This window comes from Dipodomys merriami, unplaced genomic scaffold (assembly GCF_024711535.1).
Source record: "Dipodomys merriami isolate MVZ:Mamm:240054 unplaced genomic scaffold, mDipMer1.0.p SCAF_307, whole genome shotgun sequence".
Classification (NCBI taxonomy): Eukaryota; Metazoa; Chordata; class Mammalia; order Rodentia; family Heteromyidae; genus Dipodomys; species Dipodomys merriami.
Genome location: NW_027204571.1, coordinates 83,486 through 105,040, shown reverse-complemented (window position 1 = coordinate 105,040; position 21,555 = coordinate 83,486). Strand labels below are relative to the sequence as shown.

The following is a 21,555-nucleotide window of genomic DNA, read 5'->3' as shown; positions in this document are numbered from 1 at the left end:
CCTAGACCCAAAACAGGAAGCAATCATCACAGAATGGGAAGAAAGACTCTGTCCCAATAGGATCCAAAAATGCCCCGTGCTGGTACCTCATACCTGTAATCCCAGCTACTCAGGAGGCTGAGATTGAGGATCATGGTTCAAAGCCAGCCCAGGCAGGAAAGTCCATAACTCCTATTTCCAATGAACCACCAGAAATCTAGAAGTGGAACTGTGGCTCAAAGTGGTAGAGCACTAGCCTCGAGCAAAAGAGCTCTGAGACAGCACCCAGACCCCAAGTTCAAGCTTCATGACAAAAAAAGAAAAAAAAAGCCAAAAAGGAACAGATAGCTACTGGAGGAGAAGAAAAAAAAACTTACATTGAATGCTAATGAATAATCTTTTTTTTTTTTTTTTTTGGTCGGTCGTGGAGTCTGAACTCTGAGCCTGGGTGCTGTCCCTCAGCTCTTCAGCCCAAGGCTAGTGCTCTACCACTTGAACCACAGCACCACTTCCGGCTTTTTCTGCTTATGTGGTACTGAGGAATTGAACCCATGGCCTCACGCATGCAGGCAAGCACTCTTCCACCTGAGCCACCTTCCCAGCCCCATGAATAATCCTCAAGGTAAAATGTTCTGCAACATCTTGTATTAGAGTTTGGCGGTGCACTTGGTACACAGGAGCTATTAACACACAACTGCTGCACCAGTTAAAATGGGGCTTTGCAAGCTATCACCTATACAGTATTCGCTCAGTGGATGGACAAGTCTCTTCAGTCAGAATATATATACAGATATATGCACATAGTTCTTAAAGGCACACAACTTAGATCTAAAAACCTCTATGATCAGGTGAAACACCAAAAATAGGAAAAATGTAATGCCACAAAGGAATAATTAGCTGAACCTGAACAATGTGTTGGTCCAGTTAATGCATCAAAATGCTTCTTCTTGGGGCTGGGAAAGTGGCTCAGTGGTAGAGTGCTTGCCTTGCATGCATGAGGCCCTGGGTTCGATTCCTCAGCACCACATAAGCAGAAAAAGCTGGAAGTGGCACTGTGGCTCAAGTGGTAGAGCACTATCCTTGAGCTGAAGAGCTGAGGGACAGCGCCCAGGCCCAGAGTTCAGGCCCCACGACCGGCCAAAAAAAAAAAAAATGCTTCTTCTTCACCATCTTTGGATATGGTTATGCTGTGCATGGCTTGGAAGTGAATTAACCAGTGCTGGGTAGAGGAGCCATTTATTTTTTTTTGGGTCCGGTCGTAGGGCCTGAATTCTGGACCTGGGTGCTGTCCCTCAGCTCTTCAGTTCAAGGCTAGCACTCTACCACTTGAGCCACAGCGCCACTTCCGGCTTTTTTCTTTTTGCTTATGTGGTCCTGAGGAATCGAACCCAGGGCCTCAGGCATGCAAGGCAAGCGCTCTACCACTGAGCCACCTTCCCAGCCCGAGGAGCCTTATTTTTATTATGGCATCTTGCTGTTTTTGTAACATGGCAATTGAGCTAAACACAATCAAAGTACCATAGTAACTGATCTCCCTTCCTGTGTGTGAGCAGATGATTAAATATCAATGACAGCATCCTTGGACATATCTAAACAGGCAGTGCCTGGCTGCTTTGGCTTCTCCCTCTATGCAGCTGTGATAAAACAGGCAAGTCTTCATTCAGTCGCCTTTGTATGAATCCAATGGTTGTAGGGTATGGTTTTTGTTTTGTTATTTTGGGTTTTTAAAGTTCCTATTCCCCCTCCTCCATTTTCAAAGAGTTTGTAGCTGATGTTCATTAAGAGAGTGAGTACTTAGAACTGTGCCACTGATGGAAGGAAATCCTATCTAAGAAAGTACATTTCTCTACCGAGCTGTGTCACACCATCCTTCGGGCCTCTGCTGGAAAAGTAGTCAAGTCTCAATAATGCCTTTTTAATTGTATCCTCTAGTATTATACAGTAGTATAGACAAAACTGTATCATACCTCTGTGAATATAAAATACCTTGTATCTGCTTTATGATACTTAGTAGTGACTAGTTTATCAGAGCTGTTTTTAATGATGCTATTCAAGAATGTTTTCCTTCCAGATGATGGAGAAGCTAATAACAAAAAGTGGTGCCAGCTTCCACAACAGAACTTACTATTTTGGGTTTTTTTTTTAATCTTTTTTTCTTTTTATTAATGAGGATGCTGGATGTCTAATTTTGTTCCGATGACTGCAGACCAGGAAAAGCTGTTGCTGCACAACATACTGCAACTATTGGTCTTTTATATAAACATTAATACATATATACACACATATGTAATTTGAATTTTTAAAAACTTTAGCTGTGCTGCCAACATTGGAAAAAGTATCCCAGTCTACTGTGTTAAATTGGCATTGACAGAAATTAAACTTAATTTCCATTTGTACAGGGCAAACACATTGTATTAAATATGTAAGGTACTATCTACATGTGTTTAATTACACAAACTAATATTCTCTAAATAATGAATCATAATTTTTAAAAGTAATCATCACTGTTATAAAGAACTACTTAGGGGCTGGGAAAATGGCTTAGTGGTAGAGTGCTTGCCTAGCATGCATGAAGCCCTGGGTTCGATTCCTCAGCACCACATACACAGGAAAAGCTTCTTTTGAGCTCAAAGAGTTCAGCTTCTTTCGCTCAAGGCTAGCTCTCTACCCTCTTGAGCCACAGTGCCACTTCTAATAGTGATTGTCTGGTAGTTAACTGAACATAGGAGTCTCATGGACTTCCTGCCCCCACTGGCTTTGAACCGGGATCCTCAGCTCGCCTACTGAGTAGCTAGGATTATAAGCATGAGCTACCAGGCCCACCACCCCTTCCCTACTCTATTCTATTTAGTCGACATCAATCAAGTGAAGGCTGATTTTCCCCCTCCCCGCCTCATGTGCAAAAGGGCACAAACACAACTGACAAGAAGCTAAATCACTCAAAGCACTTTCATTCCTCCATACCAAGAGCCTGTGTACCATGCTGTGTATAACATGCTGGATGTGGTGGCTCGTCTCACCACGTGGGAGGCAGAGGCAGGCGGATAAAACTCTAGGTCAGTCTGGCCTCAAAGAGGAATTCAGAGTCTGTGAAAGCAGCGCCTTTCCTTGCCAACTTTCCCTTGCAAAAGATGCAGTATATGAAAATCCGCTGGGCCCAGCAATTTATGCCTATAGGAAGCAGAGACCTGGGCATGAAGGTTCGAGGCCAGCCCAGGAGACAAATTCAACAGATTCTTAGCTCCAAGTAACCAGCAAAAAGCTAGAATTTGGGGTATGTGTCAAGTGATAAGATCACCAGCCTTGAGTGAAAAAGCCAGGTAAGAGCCAGAGGCCCTGAGTTCAAGTCCTGATATTATTAGCACAAGAAAAAAAAATCAGCTGTCAAGTGATTCCTAGTAAGGGAGACTGTATTCCAATGAACTTGTTCATAAACAATAATATCCCTGTTCCACAGAACCCCTTGAAGTGGGACTCCTAAATTTGAGGTTGCTAAAAATAATGTGGCATTTACACTGCACCCAAGTCCTTTTTGATTGTTTAAATACCTCGTACAATGTAAATAATTATTATATCATTTAGGGGATGAAGAATTTTAAAATTCTGCACATGTATGCATATATACAACACAGGTATACATTTTCCCAAAACACTTTTTTTCTCTCAGTATTGGGTCTTAAACTCAGGCGCTGAACTTAGGCACCGTCTCTGAATTCTTTTGCTCAAGGCTAGCACTTTACCACTTCGTGCCACAGTGCCACTTCTGGTTTTCTGAGAGGGGAAAGGGTGTTAATTGGAGATAAGAGTCTCATGGACTTTCCTGCCTGGGTAGCTTTGAACCAGGATCCTTAGACCTCAGCCTCCTGAGTAGCTAGGATTTTAAGTGTGAGCCACTGGCACCCAGCCCAAAATATTTCTGAATCATGAAAACTAGTGGAGGGCTGGGAAGGTGGCTCAGTGGTAGAGCGCTTGCCTTGCATGCCTGAGGCCCTGGGTTTGATTCCTCAGCACCACATAAGCAAAAAGAAAAAAAAGCCGGAAGTGGCGCTGTGGCTCAAGTGATAGAGCGCTAGCCTTGAGCTGAAGAGCTGAGGGACAGCGCCCAGGCCCAGAGTTCAGGCCCCACGACCGGACCCTCCCCCCCCCACCAAAAAAAAGAAAATCTAGTGCAATCTATTAAGTGTTAAATAGAAGATATAAAAGGCTTTCTGTCCAACCTAAGACTTTCTCTACTAAGATGAGACATCTCAAATATAATTAAAATATTCATGAAATTTAGTAAAAGGATGTGTTATTAGTCAGTTTGGAACAGTAAGATTGGAATGCCATTTTAATAAGCTAATCATATTGCCCAATAAAGCCAATTTAAAAACATTTAGGGCCGGGCGCTGGTGGCTCACGCCTGTAATCCTAGCTACTCAGGAGGCTGAGATCTGAGGATAGCGGTTCAAAGCCAGCCCGGGCAGGAGAGACCGTGAGACTCCTATCTCCAATAAAACCACCAGAAAACCGGAAGTGGCGCTGTAGCTCAAGTGGTAGAGCGCTCGCCTTGAGCTGAAGAGCTAAGGGACAACGCTCAGGCCCAGAGTTCAAGCCCCACGACCGACAAAAAAAAAAGAAAAAAAAAGAAAATAAAAACATTTAGGGAAAAGCACTAGCGAGTACCACAGTCTGGAGGCTGAGGTCTGGTCTTATTTACTGTCCTCACCTGTCATCTAGATAAGTTTAGACCTCAAGGCTCCTCTTTTATACTCTCACTATAAATTCTTTCCTTCACATAATACTCGAGAAATTCTTAAAACCTACAGAATCTCATCAATAATTTGTTTACTCACAGACCTACTATGAACTGGCATTGCTCTATATAATCACACCCATCTACCAGATCTGCTTTAGTTACAGAAACTGAAGCTCAGCAGTTGTTTCAATCCAAACTATTCAGTTGGGTGCCTGCCAGTGGCTCACCCTTATAACCCTAGAAGCCAGAAGTGGAGCTATAGCTCCAAGTGGTAGAGCACTAGCTTTGAGCAAAAAGAAGCCCTGTGACAGCATCTAAGGCCCTGAGCTCAAGTCCCAGCACTGGGGAAAAAAAAAATTCAATTCATACACAGTAGATCTGGCACTGAGCACAGGTGTAGCACAGCTCATACTAAACTTCATTTCTGAATTTCACTGCCTCTCAGAGACTGATAACAAACCTCACAATTAGACTGAACTGAATTCCTGTACGTTTTCCAGTCAATTATTTTTGTTATTATAAAGGTGAGGTACGGGCTGGGAAGGTGGCTCAGTGGTAGAGCGCTTGCCTTGCATGCATGAGACCCTGGGTTCGATTCCTCAGCACCACATAAGAAAAAAGAAAAAAGCCGGAAGTGGCGGTGTGGCTCAAGGTGGTAGAGTGCTATCCTTGAGCTGAAGAGCTGAGGGACAGTGCCCAGGCCCAGAGTCAGGCCCCACGACTGGACCAAAAAAAAGACAAAAGAAAAAAGTCGGAAGTGGTGCTGTGACTAGTCTTGAGCAAAAGCAGCTCAGGGACCTGTCCTGACCCTGAGTTCAAGCCCTAGGATGGGCAAAAAAATAAATAAAAACATCATTTTACTTTACTGCTTTTTTTCCCCCCTTCAGTTGTGGGACTTAACTCAGAGCCTGAGCACTGTCTTGAGCTTCTTTCGTTCAAGGATAGCACTCTACCACTTGAGCAATAGCACCATTTCTGGCTTTTTCTGCTTATATGGTACTGAGGAATCAAACCCAGGACTTCATGCATGCTAGAAAAGCACTCTACCACTGAGCCACTTCCCAGCCTCAACCAGCTTTTTAAAAAATGTAAACTAAGTACTGGTGGCTCATGCCTGTAATCCTAGCTACTAAGGAGGCTGAGATCTGAGGATCAAAGTTCAAAGCCAGTCCAGGCAGGAAATTCCCCATGAGACTTTTATCTCCAATAAACCACCAGAAAACTGGGAGTGGCGCTGTGACTCAAGTGGTAAGAGTGCTTGCCTTCAGCTGAAGAGCTCAGGGACAGTACCCAGACTCAGAGTGCAAGCCCTATGACAAAACCAACCAAAAAAAAATATACATGTTACCTATTCCCAAAGCTATAAGGACTGCCTACAAGGGTTGATTACCTTGCCCTGGTGTTTGTTGTGTCACTAGGTGTCCTTAAACTACTGTGGACTCCCACAAAGTTATTTCAAAGAGTAAAACTAAAGTGGGTGCCAGTGACTTGAACTTATAATCCTAGCTACTCAGGAAGCTGAGATCTGAGGATCCTGATTGTAAGTCAGAAAAGACTTATCTCTAACCACCAAAAAGCCAGAAGTGAAACGTGACTCAAGTGATGGAGTACTAGCCATGAGTAAAAGCACTCAGAGACATCACCTAGACCTTGAGTTCAAGCCCCAGAGATGGCACCCAAAAAATAAAAATAAAAAAAGAATAAAATTAGCACTATATAAAAGGCATACACTATGTATTTAAAGGAATTTACAGCTTGGATTAGTAAAGAACAATTGTTTGACAATTCAGTTTACTCAGTTAACAAACAGTTCAGCTAGGAAAACAGTAAGACTCAATTGTGATACAAAGTAGCACAGTGTTTAGAAACCACTCATCTTCTCTCATCTACCAGAGTGCTAGATACCCAAAAGGAATGCTAACATATCAAAGCAACATTATTTACAATAATAAAAGTACACATTCTTTTTTCTTTATTGTAGGACCTGGATTTGAACTCATGGCCTTTAGCACATTAGCTTGCTTGCCGGCCTGGCCCTGTTGTCTTGAGCTGCTCTGCCAGCCTTGCTTTTTAGAGATGTCTCATGGACATTTTTCAGGCTGGCTTTGAACCTCAATCCTCTCAGGCTCCTGAGTAGCTAGGATTACAGGTGACAGCCTACTGACACCTAATTTTTCTTTTTCTTCCTTTATGGACCCATTCAGATTCTACTTTACTTTTCCACTAACAGCTAGTACTCCACCACTTGAGTCACACCTCTTATGCTTTATTATTTTCTTCATTTACCTATCTGACCTAAACATCTACTTCATATAATACAAATTAAATTTCCTTATCTGAAATGCTTGAGTCCCAAACTGTTTAGAATTTAAGATATTTTTCACCATTCATTTGTGTTTCACATATAGCTGATGTTCCTATGCAGAACGTAACTTTCACAGTATTTTCAGTGGGCTACATTTGGAATGCTGCAGCTTGGCGTGGGGGCTCACACCTGAGATCCCAGCTACTTAGGGGGCTGAGAGCTGAGCATCACAGTTAGAAGCCAGCCAGCAGGAAAGTCCCCATTAGATTTTTTTTTTTTTTTTTGCTAGTTCTCAGGGCCTGGGCACTGTCCCTGAGCTTCTTTTGCTCAAGGCTAGTACTCTACCACTGTGCCTCACATGGTAGAGGGCCAGCCTTGAACACAAACAGGCTCAGGGACAGTGCTCAGGCATAGCCAAGCCCCAGGACCAGGAAAAACAAAAACAAAAACAACTCTGCACCTGTCCCATCACACTTTGCTGCAAGTTAAAGACTTCAGGTTGGGCTGGGAAGGTGGCTCAGTGGTGGAGTGCTTGCCTAGCATAAATGAAGCCCTGGTTCAATTCTGTAGTACCTCATACACAGAAAAAAGCCTGGTGGCGCTGTGGTCAAGTGGTAGAGCACTAGCCTTGAGCAAAACAAGCTCAGAGACAGTGCCCAGGCCCTGAGTTCAAGGCCCATGACAGGCAAAAAAAAAAAGATTTCAGGTTTTCCACTTAGGGTGGCTCAATGATGGACAAGAAGTAATAATCTCAGAATAATACCACAAAAAGATCAAGGTCACATTTCATCCTAAATGTGATCAAGTAGAAAAACATAATCTACAATTCCATGCCTTTAATAGTTATAGACCACTAATAGCATAGTATGAGGTTAAAGTCATTTAACCCTGGTGTAGGTGGCTCACACCTATAATCCTAGTTACTCTTGAGCCTGATATCTGAGGATTATGGTTCAAAGCCAGCCTGAGCAGGAAAGTCCGTGAGACTCTTATCTCCAATTAAGGACTAAAAAGCCAAAAATGGAGCTGTGGCTCAAAGTGGTAGAATTCTAGACTTAAGCAAAACAGCCCAGGGACAGTGGTAGGCTCAGAATTCAAGTCCCAAGCATGTGTGCGCATGGACAAGTACACACACCAAAATGCCAGTCCAATTAATAGAATGAAATTTATACAAATAAAGTTAGGCACTGTGGCTTACACATGTAATCCCTGAGACTCAAGAGGCTGAAATCAGGATTGAGGTCTAAAAAGTTAATGATAACTCTATCTCCACCTAACCAGCAAAATGCTGGACAAGAGGTGCAGTCAAGTGGTAAGAGTACTGTAGTGAGTAAGAAGCTGACCAAGACCTAAGTTCAAGTTCTAGCTACTGGCACCAATTTTTAAAAAAAAGGAAACAGTTTTTACACAATTTAATAATAGAGGTTAAGCTGGGTGCCAGTGGCTCACGCCTGTAATCCTAGCTCCTCAGGAGGCTGTGATCTGAGAACCATGGTTCAAAGCCAACCTGGGCAGGAAAATCCTTGAGAATCTTACTTCCAATTAACGACCAGAAAATTGGAAGTGATGCTGTGTCTCCAAGTGATACAGGGCTAGCCTTGAGCAAAAAAGTGCTCTGGGACAGCACCCAGGCCCTGGGTTCAACCCCACAACCACCAACAATAACAACAATAATAATATAGTTTATATTGATTAAAAACACAGGTGGGGGGCTGGGAAGGTGGCTCAGTGGTAGAGTGCTTGCCTTGCATATATGAGGCCCTGGGTTCGATTTCCTCAGCACCACATAAGCAGAGAAAAAAAAAAGCTGTAAGTGGCACTGTGGCTCAAGTGGTAGAGCGCTTGCCTTTATTTGAAGAGCTCAGGGACAGCACCCAGGCCCAGAGTTGAAGCCCCACGACAGATTAAAAAAAAAAAAAAAAAAAAAGCATGACTTGTAAGTGTTGAATCTAAGTAACTGATATGCAAGGGTTCATCATGCCATTCTATCCACATTTGTATAATCTATATTTTAACAACAACAACAAAAGGCTCCTCCAGATATAACTGAAGGCTAGATCTCAGCAAGCTCACTGGCATAACTATGTGCAGGAAGCGTGAGGAAAGTAGACTAAGATATTGTAAGGTTACAAATACTAGTTAAACCCAAAATATGGTGAATTTCAACTAAATTTCTTTAACAACACATGGTAGGCTAAAAAGTCTTTGTGAGGGTGAATTAACTAATTCAAATGTAAAGATAGAGGGCTGGGTTATAGTTAAGTAGAAGAGCATTTGCTAGTATGTATGAGGCCCTGGGTACATAAAGTCAGGCATGGTGGTGGGCATCTGTAACCCCAGACCTCAGGAGTCTGAGGCCTGAGGACTGCAGTCTGAGGTCATTAAAACACACAACAAAACCCCAACTCAAAACACATGAAGGAATGAATGAATGCACACAATCATACGGAGCAAAAGAAGCTCAGGGACAGTGCCCAGGCCCAGAGTTCAGGCCCCACAACTCACCAAAAAAAAAAAAAAGTCTCAAAGACATACATACCACAGAAGCAATCTACAAATCAAAAGTAATCATATCAAGCCAGGCATTTGTGGTACTGGTAGCTCAAGTCTATAATCACTGCTACTCAGGAGGGTGAGATCTGAGGATCATGATTACAAACCAATAAACTGCTCTGAAAAGGCTGGATGTGGAGCTGTGGTTCAATGATAGAGTGCTAGCCTTGAACACAAAGAGGCTCAGGGATAGTGCACAGGCCCTATGATCAGGCCCCAGGAGTGGCCAAAAAATAAAAATAAATTTTATAAGGTAAGCCGGGGGCTAGGAATATGGCTCAGTGGTAGAGTGCTTGCCTAGCATGCATGAAGCCCTGGGTTCCATTCCTTAATACCACATAAACAGAAAAAGCCAGAAGTGGCACTGTGGCTCAAGTGGTAGAGTACCAGCCTTGAGAAAAAGCAGCTCAGGGACAGTGCCCAGATCAAGCCCCAGGACTGGCAAAATAAATAAATAAATAAAGTAAGTAAGTAAGGTGGGCTGGGTGCCAGTGGCTCACGCCTGTCATCCTAACTACTCAGGAGGCTGAGATCTGAGGACCGTGGTTCAAAGCCAGCCTGGACAGCAGTCTTTGAGACTCTTCTCTCCACTTAACCAAGAAAACTGTTAGTGACGCTGTGGTGCTGCCCTTGAGCTAAAGAGCTCAGGGATAGTGCCAGGCCCAGAGTTCAAGCCCCACCACACACACACACACACGCACGCACGCACGCACGCACGCACGCACGCACACGCACGCACGCACGCACGTGCACGCAAATGCACGCATGCACGTGCGCGCGCACACATACATATACACACACACACAAGTAAGCAGGGCACTGGTAGCTCATGCCTGTAATCCTAGCCACTCAGGATACTGAGATCTAAGGATCATGCTAAGAAGCAAGGGGCAGAAAAGTCATGAGACTCTCATCTCCAATTAACCCACTCAAAAACTAGCAGTGGCACTGTGGCTCAAGAGAGCACTAGCCTTGAGCACAAACAGGGACAGCACCCAGGCCGAGTTTAATCTCTACAACTGGGGGAGAGTGGGGGGGAGGAAGGGGGAAGTAAACAAATCGAAATCAGGTTAGGTCTCATGATTGCAATCTTGGATACTCAGGAGGCTGAGATCTGAGGATCAGGGTTTGAAGCCAGACTGGGAAAGAAACTCTGGAAGACTCTTACCTCCAATTAACTATCAAAAAGTCAAAAGTACAGCTGTGGCTCAAGTGGTAGAGCACTAGCCTTAAGTGAAAAAGCCAACTGAGTTGGAGAGACCCTAAGTTCAAGCCCCAGTACCAGTACCCACACCCACACCCACACCCCCAACCCCCCAACACAGTATTAGGAACAAACAGGGGCTGGGATACAGCCCCAGGGGTAGAAACCAATGGTAGAGCTGAACATAAAGGACCCTTGATTTGATACCCAGCATAGAAGGGAGCAAATAGAGGCAGAGGAGAAGAAAGCATAACAGAAAAGAAAAAAAAAAAAAAAACAAGCAGGCCTGGATCTGGTGCCAGCCCTGCAGCAGTGGAGTCAGGCTGGCCAGCAGAGCTTTCTACCTTCAGACCTACACAATTCTCAATGGAGAGGCCACTATGGGCCAAAAATGCAAAAAGAACACCAGGCCTAGCAGAAACTGAGCCAAGAGGAACTTGCCCAAACATCCAACCACCTACTCCATGCAAACAGATCCAAGAGTAGAGCACAATAGAGTCAAAGCTCCTGCCATCATAGTTCCCAGAAGAAATACATAATACCCAGGAAAATTTCTCTCTCTTTTTTTTTTTTTTGTTGTTGTTGGTCATGGGGCTTGAACTCAGGGCCTGGGTGCTGCCCCTGAGCTCTACCACTTTTAGCCTCGGCATCACTTCCAGTTTTCTGGTGGGTAACCAGAGATAGGAGTCTCACAGACATTCCTGCCCAGGCTGGCTTCAAACCGTGATCCTCCTGAGTAGCTAGGATTTCAAGTGTGAGCCACTGGCACCCAGCTAAAATTTCAATTTCAGATAACAATTCTGTCCCATACAATGGAGACACATTTATACAAAATAATTATTACTTTCTGAAGTGCTGGGAATGAATCCAAGGCCTCACACATGTTAGGCAAGCATTCCACCACTCAGCCAGACCACCAGCCCCTAGAAATTAAAATTTAACTGGCTCCAAAACCTAACCTAGAAATATTTCTTCACTCCACTTTGCATCTCTACAGCAGTAACATCACCTCCATGTCATCAACAAAGTTTATTTTACTTTGCAATACCTTATATACACATTAACTCAGAAGTTTCTTAAAACAATCCTACCTTCAATAATGCAATATTCTGGTATTTTCTGTTCATTTTCATTTTTCTAAAACTGTTTTCGGGCTGGGAAGGTGGCTCAGTGGTAAAGTGCTTGCCTCGCATGCATGAGGCCCTGGGTTCGATTCCTCAGCACCACATAAGCAGAAAAAGCTGGAAGTGGCGCTGTGGCTCAAGTGGTAGAGTGCTAGCCCTGAGCTGAAGAGCTGAGGGACAGCGCCCAGGCCCAGAGTTCAGGCCCCACGACCAACAAAATAAATAAGTAAATAAATAATAAAAAAAATTAAAATGCTTTGTCATGAACCATTACAGTGATTTCACAATATACTAAAGGGTCATGACCTGCAATTTGAAAAATACTTTAGATAGGAAAAGTAATTTAACTTTGTCTTGCCCATTAATGAGGTACGTGCTATGAAACAGAAAGCCCGCTGGGCTCCAAGCAGCCCATGGCGGCAGCTTTTAGGCCCTTGCGCTCTCCGAAGCTCTCCTCATAACTTCTCGCACACTTTCTCACTGCTTCTCAAAGTTTCACCTACCCATTTATTAATAAGCCACTTTAAAAAATCCTAGGGAAGTGGCGCTGTGGCTCAAGTGGTAGAGCGCTCGTCTTGAGCTGAAGAGCTGAGGGACAGCGCCCAGGCCCAGAGTTCAAGCCCCATGACCAAAAAAAAAAAAAAAAAATCCTAGGTGAGTCATGTGTAAGGTAAGAGCAATGAACTCTGAAAGAGGCACAAGAGAACTTCTCTTTCTGGATTCCACACAAAAATCTGACATCTTAAATTCCTGATTTCCAATAAAGACCTTGAGCCCCAGGAGAAAACTGTATTACTTGGCTCAAAAAATCAGCTAAAAAATTAAAGTACAGGGGCCAGAAAGGTGGCTCAGTAGTAGAGTGCTTGCTTTGCATGCATGAGGCCCTGGGTTCAATTCCACATAAGCAGAAAAAGCTGGAAGTGGCTCTGTGGCTCAAGTGGTAGAGCACTAGCCTTGAGCTGAAGAGTTGAGGGACAGCGCCCAGGCCAAGTTCATGCCTCATGACCAACAGAAAAAATTAAAAAAAAAAAAAAAACTACAACCATGATTAATCTTAACTATATCCAGGTCTTTTTAAAGATTTACGAAAGTACAAGAAGTCATCATGTTTGGTGGGGTGCTGGTGGGTCACGTCTATAATCCTAGCTATTCAGGAGACTAAGATCTGAGGATCCAAGTTCAAAGCAGGCCAGGGCAGAAAAGTCCCTATAAAACTCTTATCTCCAGGGGCTGGGAAGGTGGCTTGGTGGTAGAGCACTTGCCTTGCATGCATGAGGCCCTGGGTTCGATTCCTCAGCACCACATAAGCAAAATGAAAAAAGCCGGAAGTGGCACTGTGGCTCAAGTGGTAGAGCTCTAGCCTTGAGCTGAAGAGCTAAGGGACAGCACCCAGGCCCAGAGTTCAAGCCCCACAACCGGACCCAACAAAAAAAAAACAACAAAAAAAAACTCTTATCTCCAATTAATCACCAGAAAAAACCAGAAGTGGTGCTGTGGCTCAAGTGGTAGAGCACTCGCCTTGAGCTGAAGAGCTGAGGGGCAGCGCCCAGGCCCAGAGTTTAAGCCCAACGACCAACCAAAAAAAGGGCAAGGACTGTGTGTGCCTTCAATCTCCCTGGGTACATTTTCTAGGAAAACTGTCCTACTTTAGAAGTCTGATATCCGGGAGGCAAAGCATCATTAAAAAACAAGTAATATTGCACTTTCTATTATCATAGCATTCTTGCAAAACAGCCAACTACAGTGACCTCTTAAACCCTAGGAGAGATGCACAGGTGACCTAGACAAGCTTTCCAAAGCCCTCGGGACCAGCAGGACAGGCTGCTGCAAAACTGTCCTCAACTCCACGAGGCTGTCGGTCATCTCAAGGAGCTATACAAAGAGAACTTTGTTTACAACAACCTGTCTATACAGTATCAAAACACTACTATCACCCCATCAAAACAGAAAGTTACAATCCTAAGGAAAAAAAAAATCTTCTAAAACCTTAAAATTCCTTTCAAGGAAAACACAACACTCTACTATGCTGAAATTATGATGAAAAAATTGTTCTAGCCAGGCACTGGTGGCTTATGCCTGTAATCATAACTCCTAGGAGGCTAAAAATCTGAGGATCCGGGAAGGTGGCTCAGTGGTAGAGTGCTTGCCTTGCATGCATGAGGCCCTGGGTTCAATTCCTCAGCACTACATAAGCAGAAAAAGTCGGAAGTGGTGCTGTGGTTCAAGTGGTAGAGTGCTAGACTTGAGGTGAAGAGCTGATGGACAGCGCCCAGGCCCAGAGTTCAGGCCCCATGACCGACAGGAGAAAAAAAAAAATCTGAGAATCCCAGTTCGAATCCAGCCAGGGCAGGAAAGTCCATGAGACTCTTATTAACCACCTGAAAACTGGAAGTGGTGCTGTAGTTGAGTGCTAGCTAGCCTTGAGTAAAAAAGCTCAGGGTTAGCACGTAGGCTCTAAGTTCAAGCCCCAAGACCAACCAAAAAACAAAAACAAAAACAAACTCAGATCCTCCTGTAAGTGAAAACATATGGCTATTAAATAGCTATCATCTGAGTTAACATCCTCCATTGTAACTTTCTAATAAAGAAACACACAAAATATGTTTAACCAAAGTACAAACACCACAACCACCACAAACTTATCATGAATGTTTACATTGCTTTAGAATACAAACTCTAACTAGAGGATTCGTTTTACTTTGACAAACACAGATGAACAATTTGGGGGTTTTGCCGTATCTTAAAAGGCATACTTTTGCAGGCAGTGGCTTAAGCCTGTGATCACCTAAAAGCCTGAAGCAGAGTTGTGGCTCAGGTGGCAGAGCACTAGCCCTGAGCACAAAAGTTCAGGGAGAGCAACCAGGCCCTGAGTTCAAGCCCCAGAACCAGAACCAAAACTAAAACAAAGTATATTTTCTTCATGAACTTAAATTAACACTGCCTCCCCTAAAAAAAAAAAAAAAAAAATCAAAGCCCCTTATTAATAGCCATCTACAGTTTATCTCTAATGGACCTAAGTGTCCATTAACTTTTTGGTCTAAGTAGATTGATGATAAACAAACTGAGTATCACTCCCCACATAAAAGAATGAGTTGACAAAGAATGACTTGACAAAGGATGAGACAGCTTAAATTAAAAATTACAAAATCATGGGCTGGGAAGGTGGCTCAGTGGTAGAGCGCTTGCCTTGCATGCTCGAGGCCCTGGGTTCGATTCCTCAGCACCACATAAGCAAAAAGAAAAAAGCCGGAAGTGGCGCTGTGGCTCAAGTGGTAGAGCGCTAGCCTTGAGCTGAAGAGCTGAGGGACAGCGCCCAGGCCCAGAGTTCAGGCCCCATGACCGGACCCAAAAAAAAAAAAATAAAATAAAAAAATAAAAAAAAAATAAAAATTACAAAATCAAGCTGGGGGCCTGTGGCTCACGCCTGTAATCCCAGCTACTCAGGAGGCTGAGAGGTTTGAGGTTCAAAGCCAACCCGGCCAAGAACATCTACAAGACTCTTATCTCCAATAAACCACTCAGAAAACTGGAAGTGGCGCTGTGGTTCCAGTGGTAGAACACTAGCCTTCAGCTGAAGAGCGCAGGGACAGCGCCCAGGCCCAGAGTTGAAGCCCCAGGACCAAAAACGAAAAACAAAAAAACACAAAAGCAGTGGCTCATGACTGTAATCCTAGCTACTCAGGAGGCTGAGATCTGAGGTTCGTGGTTCAAAGCCAGCCCTGGCAGGAAAAGTCCGTGAGACTCTTACCTCCAACAAACCACTCAAAAAAACCCAGAAGTGGCACTGTGGCTCAAGCGGTAGAGCGCTTGCCTTGAGCTGAAGAGCACAAGGACAGCGCTCAAGCCCCGAATTCAAGCCCCATGACCCACCAAAAGAAAAATGAAAAAGCCTAAAATACTCAAGCCTTCTTCAAATCTTTGCTTAACTATTACTTTTTCTGTGACTGTTCCTCTAATCCATTTAAAACTGGAACCCAGAGGCTGGGAAGGTGGCTCAGTGGTAGAGTGCTTGCCTTGCATGCATGAGGCCCTGGGTTTGATTCCTCAGCATCCATAAGCAAAAGAAAAGTCGAAAGAGGTGCTGTGGCTCAAGTGGTAGAGCGCTAGCCTTGAGCTGAAGAGCTGAGGAGCAGCGCCCAGGCTCCGAGTTCAGGTCCACGACGGACCCAAAATAAAACAAAACAAAAAAACTGGAACCCGCCGGGCGCTGGTGGCTCACGCCTGTAATCCTAGCTACTCAGGAGGCTGAGATCTGAGGATCGCAGTTCAAAGCCAGCCCGGGCAAGAAAGACCATGAGACTCCTATCTCCAATAAACCACCAGAAAACCGGAAGTGGTGCTGTAGCTCAAGTGGTAGAGCGCTCGCCTTGAGCTGAAGAGCTGAGGGACAGCGCCCAGGCCCAGAGTTCAAGCCCCACGACTGACAAAAAAAAAAAAAAAAAAAACTGGAACCCATCTCCTCCCCAAACTCCATCCACCTTAATCGGCTTCCTCTAATCCCAGTCTTACCCAATATCATACAATTGTTGCTAACTTAAATTCTTGTTGTTTGGGTTCTACATTAGAATATAAACTCCAGAGTGGAGTGTGGGGTCTGGAGCAAGAGGATAATGAAGAATTCAAAGCCAGCCTGGAAACACTCCTAGGGAGACTTTGTAGAATAGACACACACACTATCAAGAGACACTGCCTGATTTATTAGAACATCTATCTTCTGCATATTTTCAATAAATTCATACTGAGTGTAGATATTTAAGTCTTTTAGAAGCTATTCAGAGATGAATGTTTCAATGACATTTACATGGAAGCATGATGAACTACAACAGTTTCTAAATTGGAATGCCTCAGGAGGAAGAAACAATAGAAGCACCAAGCTGAAGATCAAAGTTTTCAAGAGGAAGGGGAGGTCTGAGGCCCTGGATTTCATCTGTAACATCACAAAAAACTGAACAAATTAGTGTTTGTTCACATGGTATCCTGTACCCAAAGAAATGTTAATGTTCTTTAGGTTTGAGAAAAGGGTAGCAATAAGTTGAGCATGATAGTGTACTCCTTAAATCCTGAGCCCAGGAGGCTGAGGCAGACTAAACCACAGAGCAAGAGTCTTGAAAAAAAACTACTCATCAAGAACAGGGAAGGGACTGTGGAAGGGGAAGATATGGAATAACCAATGATGAATGCTAACAGTGCCACAAAAGTACAAAGGCAGTAACTTAACCACAGGTTAGCAATTGGGGGTGGGGGGGAGCCCCAGACTCAAATGTGGCTTACTGGTAGAGTGTTTGCCTAGCATGTATGAAGCCCTGTGTTCAATGACTTAGTACCACATAAACAGAAAAAGTTGGAAGTGGTGCTTTGGCCCAAGTGGTAGAGCCCCAGCAATGAATGTATGATACTGGGTAAGACTGGGATTAGAGGAAGCAGATTAAGGTGGATGGAGTTTGGGGAGGGGATGGGTTTCAGTTTTAAATGGATTAGAGGAACAGTCATAGAAAAGGTAATAGTTGAGCAGATCTACCCAGGACTGGCCAAAAAAAAAAAAAAGGTTAAAATCAAGGGTAAGAACTGGACCTAAGCCAAGCTCCAGTGGCTCATGCTTGTAATGCTAGCTACTTGGGAGGTGGAGATCTGAAGCCAGCCTAGGTAGAAAAGTCCTCAAGATGCCCCACTAGAAAACCAGCAAAAGCCGGGCGCCGGTGGCTCACGCCTGTAATCCTAGCTACTCAGGAGGCTGAGATCTGAGAATCACGGTTCAAAGCCAGCCCGGGCAGGAAAGACCGTGAGACTCCTATCTCCAATAAACCACTAGAAAACCGGAAGTGGCGCTGTAGCTCAAGTGGTAGAGCGCTGGCCTTGAGCTGAAGAGCTGAGGGACAGCGCCCAGGCCCAGAGTTCAAGCCCCACAACCGACAAAAAAAAGAAAACCAGCAAAAAGCTGGGCACCAGTGGCTAATGCTTGTAATCCTAGCTACTCAGGAGGCTGAGATCTGAGGATCAAGGTTCAAAGCAGCCTGGGCAAGAAAGTCTCTGATCTCTAATGAACCACCAGAAAACCGGAAATGGGGCCGTGGCTCAAGTGGTAGAGCGCTCCCCTTGAGCTGAAGAGCTCATGGACAGCGCCCAGGCCCAGAGTTCAAGACCCACGACCATCAACAACAAGAAACAGCAAAAAGCTGGCAGGAAAAGACATGGCTCAAGTAGTGGAGCTCCAACCCAAGCAAAAGAAAGGGGTGAAGGGGGAAGAGAATTGGCTTTAGAGTCGATCATGGGGACTCCTGACTAATCCCAGCACTGGAGAGGCAGAGGCAGGGTCCAAGCCAGGCTGAGCTGAACATCAAGACCTTGTCTCACAAAGAGTAGCAAGGGGGAAAAATTACCTTCAAACTTGACCGTTGAGATTACACTTTTTCCCTAGAGTACAATAGTCAAGTGTATACACTGTTACTTCTGAAAGTCATAAAAAAAAAAAAAAAACCTGACGTGTCAGATGTTCCTTGAATGAAACATGATAGACTTAAAGAACGTTTTCTTTCTTTGCCTTACTCCCAGAATCTTGTTTTAATTGCTGGCACAAATGAGGACACCCTAAAAGCTGTAACTGATTTACGAAAAATCCAGTGAGGTGATTACGATCTGAAGACAATTCTACAAAACTATTACAGACCGGCCGGGCGCCGGTGCTCACGCCTGTCATCCCAGCCACTCGGGAGGCTCGCGGTTCAAAGCCAGCGCGGGCAGCCAAGTCCGAGAGACTCTTCTCTAATGAACCACCAGAAAACCGGAAGTGGCGCTGTGGCTCAAGTAAGTGGTAGACTGCTCGCCTTGAGCTGAGTGGCCGGACAGCGCCCAGGCCCCGAGTTCAAGACCCACTCCCGACAAAAATAAACAAATAAATACATAAAGCTCGGTATGAACAATTAAACATTCCAACGAATCCAAAGCCTAAGACAGAGCTCCACTTATCCAGTACCAAGAAGGGGTGCAAGTTACGCTCCAACGAAAAGGACTCAGAACGACCCCGTGGGACTGAGGCACCCCGCTTTAGGGTCTGAGCAGGCCGAGGAGGGCCAAGGCAGCGTACGCACGGAACTCGTGGACGCGGCAGCGGCCTCCGGGAAACCGGCCGCCTGGTCAGAAGTTGCGTGGCATTTCGTTTCGGACTTCACTAAATGCCACCGAAAGAGCCGGCGGCCCGCGGGCCGGGCGGGGGGCGGGAGGCTTCGGGCCGGACCCGGCGCTCCCCGCGCCCAATTCCTTCAAACACCGACTCGCCCGGCTCGCGAGCTTGTGAGCGAGAATCCCGCGGAGAGGCCTGCGGAGGATGGGCACCAAAATCCGGGCCTCGCCTTGGGAAGCCCCGGAGGTCAGCGCGCGGAGGGGGCCGGCCGCCCCGGCCCTGCCCTGCCCGCCCCTCGGGCCCCGGCCCTGCCCGCCCCTCGGGCCCCGGCCCTGCCCGCCCCTCGGGCCCCGGCGGGCCGCCGGCGGCGCGGGTGGCCCGGGGGCGCCGGGACGCTCCGGCGTGCCCTTGGAAGGCGCCGGCGCTCCCTAGGTTAAGGGCACGGCCACAATGGAGCCCAGTCGGCCGGCTGGCATCGGCCTCTCCATTTGAACACTACGCGTTTTCTTAGCTCGTGAAACACGAACTGACAACCGCCCCGCCCCGCCCCGCGCGGGCCTCCCGCACACGCCCTCCGGAGCCGGCCGCGCTCCCGCCGCGGCCCGGCGAGGCCGCACCTGCGCCTCCACTCACCTTCGGGGACGCCCGCCGTGCGCCCCGCCGCCCGAGAGCTCGGAAACCCGGGCGGGGGCTGGGAGAAAATGCGCAGCGCGCCGGCGCCCCGCCGCCCTCGCCCACCACAATGCACCGGCGCCCCGGCCGCCGCGCGGCACTGCGGCCCGGCCGCCGCCGCCGCGCCCCGGAGGCCCCGCGGGGTGGGAGGGAGGCCGCGGGGTGACCCGGCGCGCCCGCCCCGGCCCTCGGCGGGGGAGGGCGGCTCGCTGCGGAGACGCCACCCGGCGCCGCCGGGCTCGAGCTCGGGAGCCCCCGTCGCCGCCTCACGTCCACGGGGGAGGGGAGCCGGGGCCGCCGCCCACCCACCTCGCCCGTCCTCCCGCCGGCCCCGGGCACGGGGGTGGAGGACACGGGGTAACGACCCGGACGGGGGCCGGGCACGGGGGACACTGCCCTCCCCTCCCCTCCCCTCCCTCCCTCCCCGGAGCCCCAACGTGGGGCGAGGCCGGGACGTTCACGTTCCAGCAGGGGGTGCGGACCCCGCACCCCCCGCGCCACCGGGGACAGGAGGGGCTAAAAGGAGGCGGGGGGGGGGGCTGGCGGCCGCGGGGCTCCGCGCTGCCCGGCTGCACCGAGGGTCCCTCCATCTTGACCGCCTGGGGGAGGGGACCCCGCCTGACACCCGCGGAGGCGCCCCGCACCCCGGGCACCGCTCCAGCCGCCGCGCGCAGGCCCCCCGGCCCGCGCCCAGGCCGGCGGGTCACGGGCAGGGCCGGCGGCGCGGGGGAAGGGCCGCGAGGCCCCGGCTCGGCCAGGTCCGGAGCCGGGGAGGGGGCTGGGGCACCGACACCCACCTGCCCAGGCCGGGCCGCCCTCCGCCTGCGCCGACCGCCGCGGAGGAGGAGGAAGAGGAGGAGGAGGAAGAGGAGGAGGCGGCCGAGGACGACGAGACCGAGGTCGGGGCCGGCGCGGCGGCGGGCGACGAGAGGAGGCCGGGGCCGCCGCCGGGCTTGCGGGCACTGGCGGCCGCGGGTGGCGGCGGCGGCGGCGGTGGCGGTGGCGGCTGCTGCTGCTGCGGCGGCGGCGGCGGCTGCTGCTGCTGCTGGGGCTTCAGCGACATGGCGAGCGGCCCATGCACCGGCTCGCACGCCGGGCGGGGAAAGCCGGGGGCCGGGCGCGCCGAGACGACGCCGGAGCGCGGCGGGGACGCGCGGGCGCCGAGCGGGGCGGCGCGGGGCGGCGCGGCCGGGGGGGCGAGGGGCAGGAGGAGGACGACCAAGGGGCGGGGAGGCCCGCCGAAGCCGAGGAGCCGCGGGGAGCCGGGCAGGGACGCGCCGCCGCCGCCGTGGCCGTTGCTACCAAAACAGTCTGAGGCGGAGGGAGGCGAGCGCGGCCCGCGGGGAGGGGGGCCGGGGCCGCGCGGGGGAGGGGCGGCGGAGGGATACGCGGCCGCGCCGCCCCTGCCGCCGCGCCGCGCCGTCCGCGGGAGCGAGCGCCGCCCGGGAGCGCCGCAGGCGGCGGCGCGGCGGCGAGGCTCGGGGGCCGCCTCGGGACCCCGAGGAGCTGCGGCCTCCGAGTGCATCGGAGCCGGCCGTGGCGAGGCGCTGGGCGCGGAGGTGCGGGCTTGGGGACTCTTTACCGGAAGTCGGAAGGGTCAGGCGGAAGTAGAACGTGAGGCGGTCCAGGGCCCGGGAGGGACACGTGAGGAGCGGGCGCCGCGCCGGGCCGCGTTCGCGGGGGTCGGGCCTGAGCCCAGCGGCCGGGCCTGCAGGGATCCGCCCTCCGTGAGCCGGGCCTGCCCTTGGGGGAGGGCGTGGCGGGCTCGCCCGGGTCCCCCGGCCTCCCGGGGCCGGCCTGGCACGGACCGAGCGGTCGCGGCGCGGCCCGCTTCCCCGCGGCCTCCTTCAGCGTCCTCCGCCT

The 21,555-nt window shown here is 48.7% G+C and overlaps 1 protein-coding gene across 8 annotated transcripts in view; it reads right to left on the bottom strand.

The window, feature by feature from the left end:
• Window positions 1-21,217, bottom strand: part of LOC138840911 (ataxin-2-like) — a 70,957-nt gene extending 49,740 nt beyond the window's left edge. For 7 of the 8 annotated variants that reach the window (XM_070041313.1, XM_070041317.1, XM_070041316.1 and 4 more), the window contains exon 1: window positions 20,490-20,770. In XM_070041313.1, the coding sequence (XP_069897414.1) occupies window positions 20,490-20,755 (266 nt within the window). In that variant the 5' untranslated portion in view covers window positions 20,756-20,770. Of the gene's footprint in view, window positions 1-20,489 lie in introns of all 8 variants that reach the window. The other variant, XM_070041312.1, reaches the window with a different exon arrangement.
• Window positions 21,218-21,555: the final 338 nt, after the last annotated feature.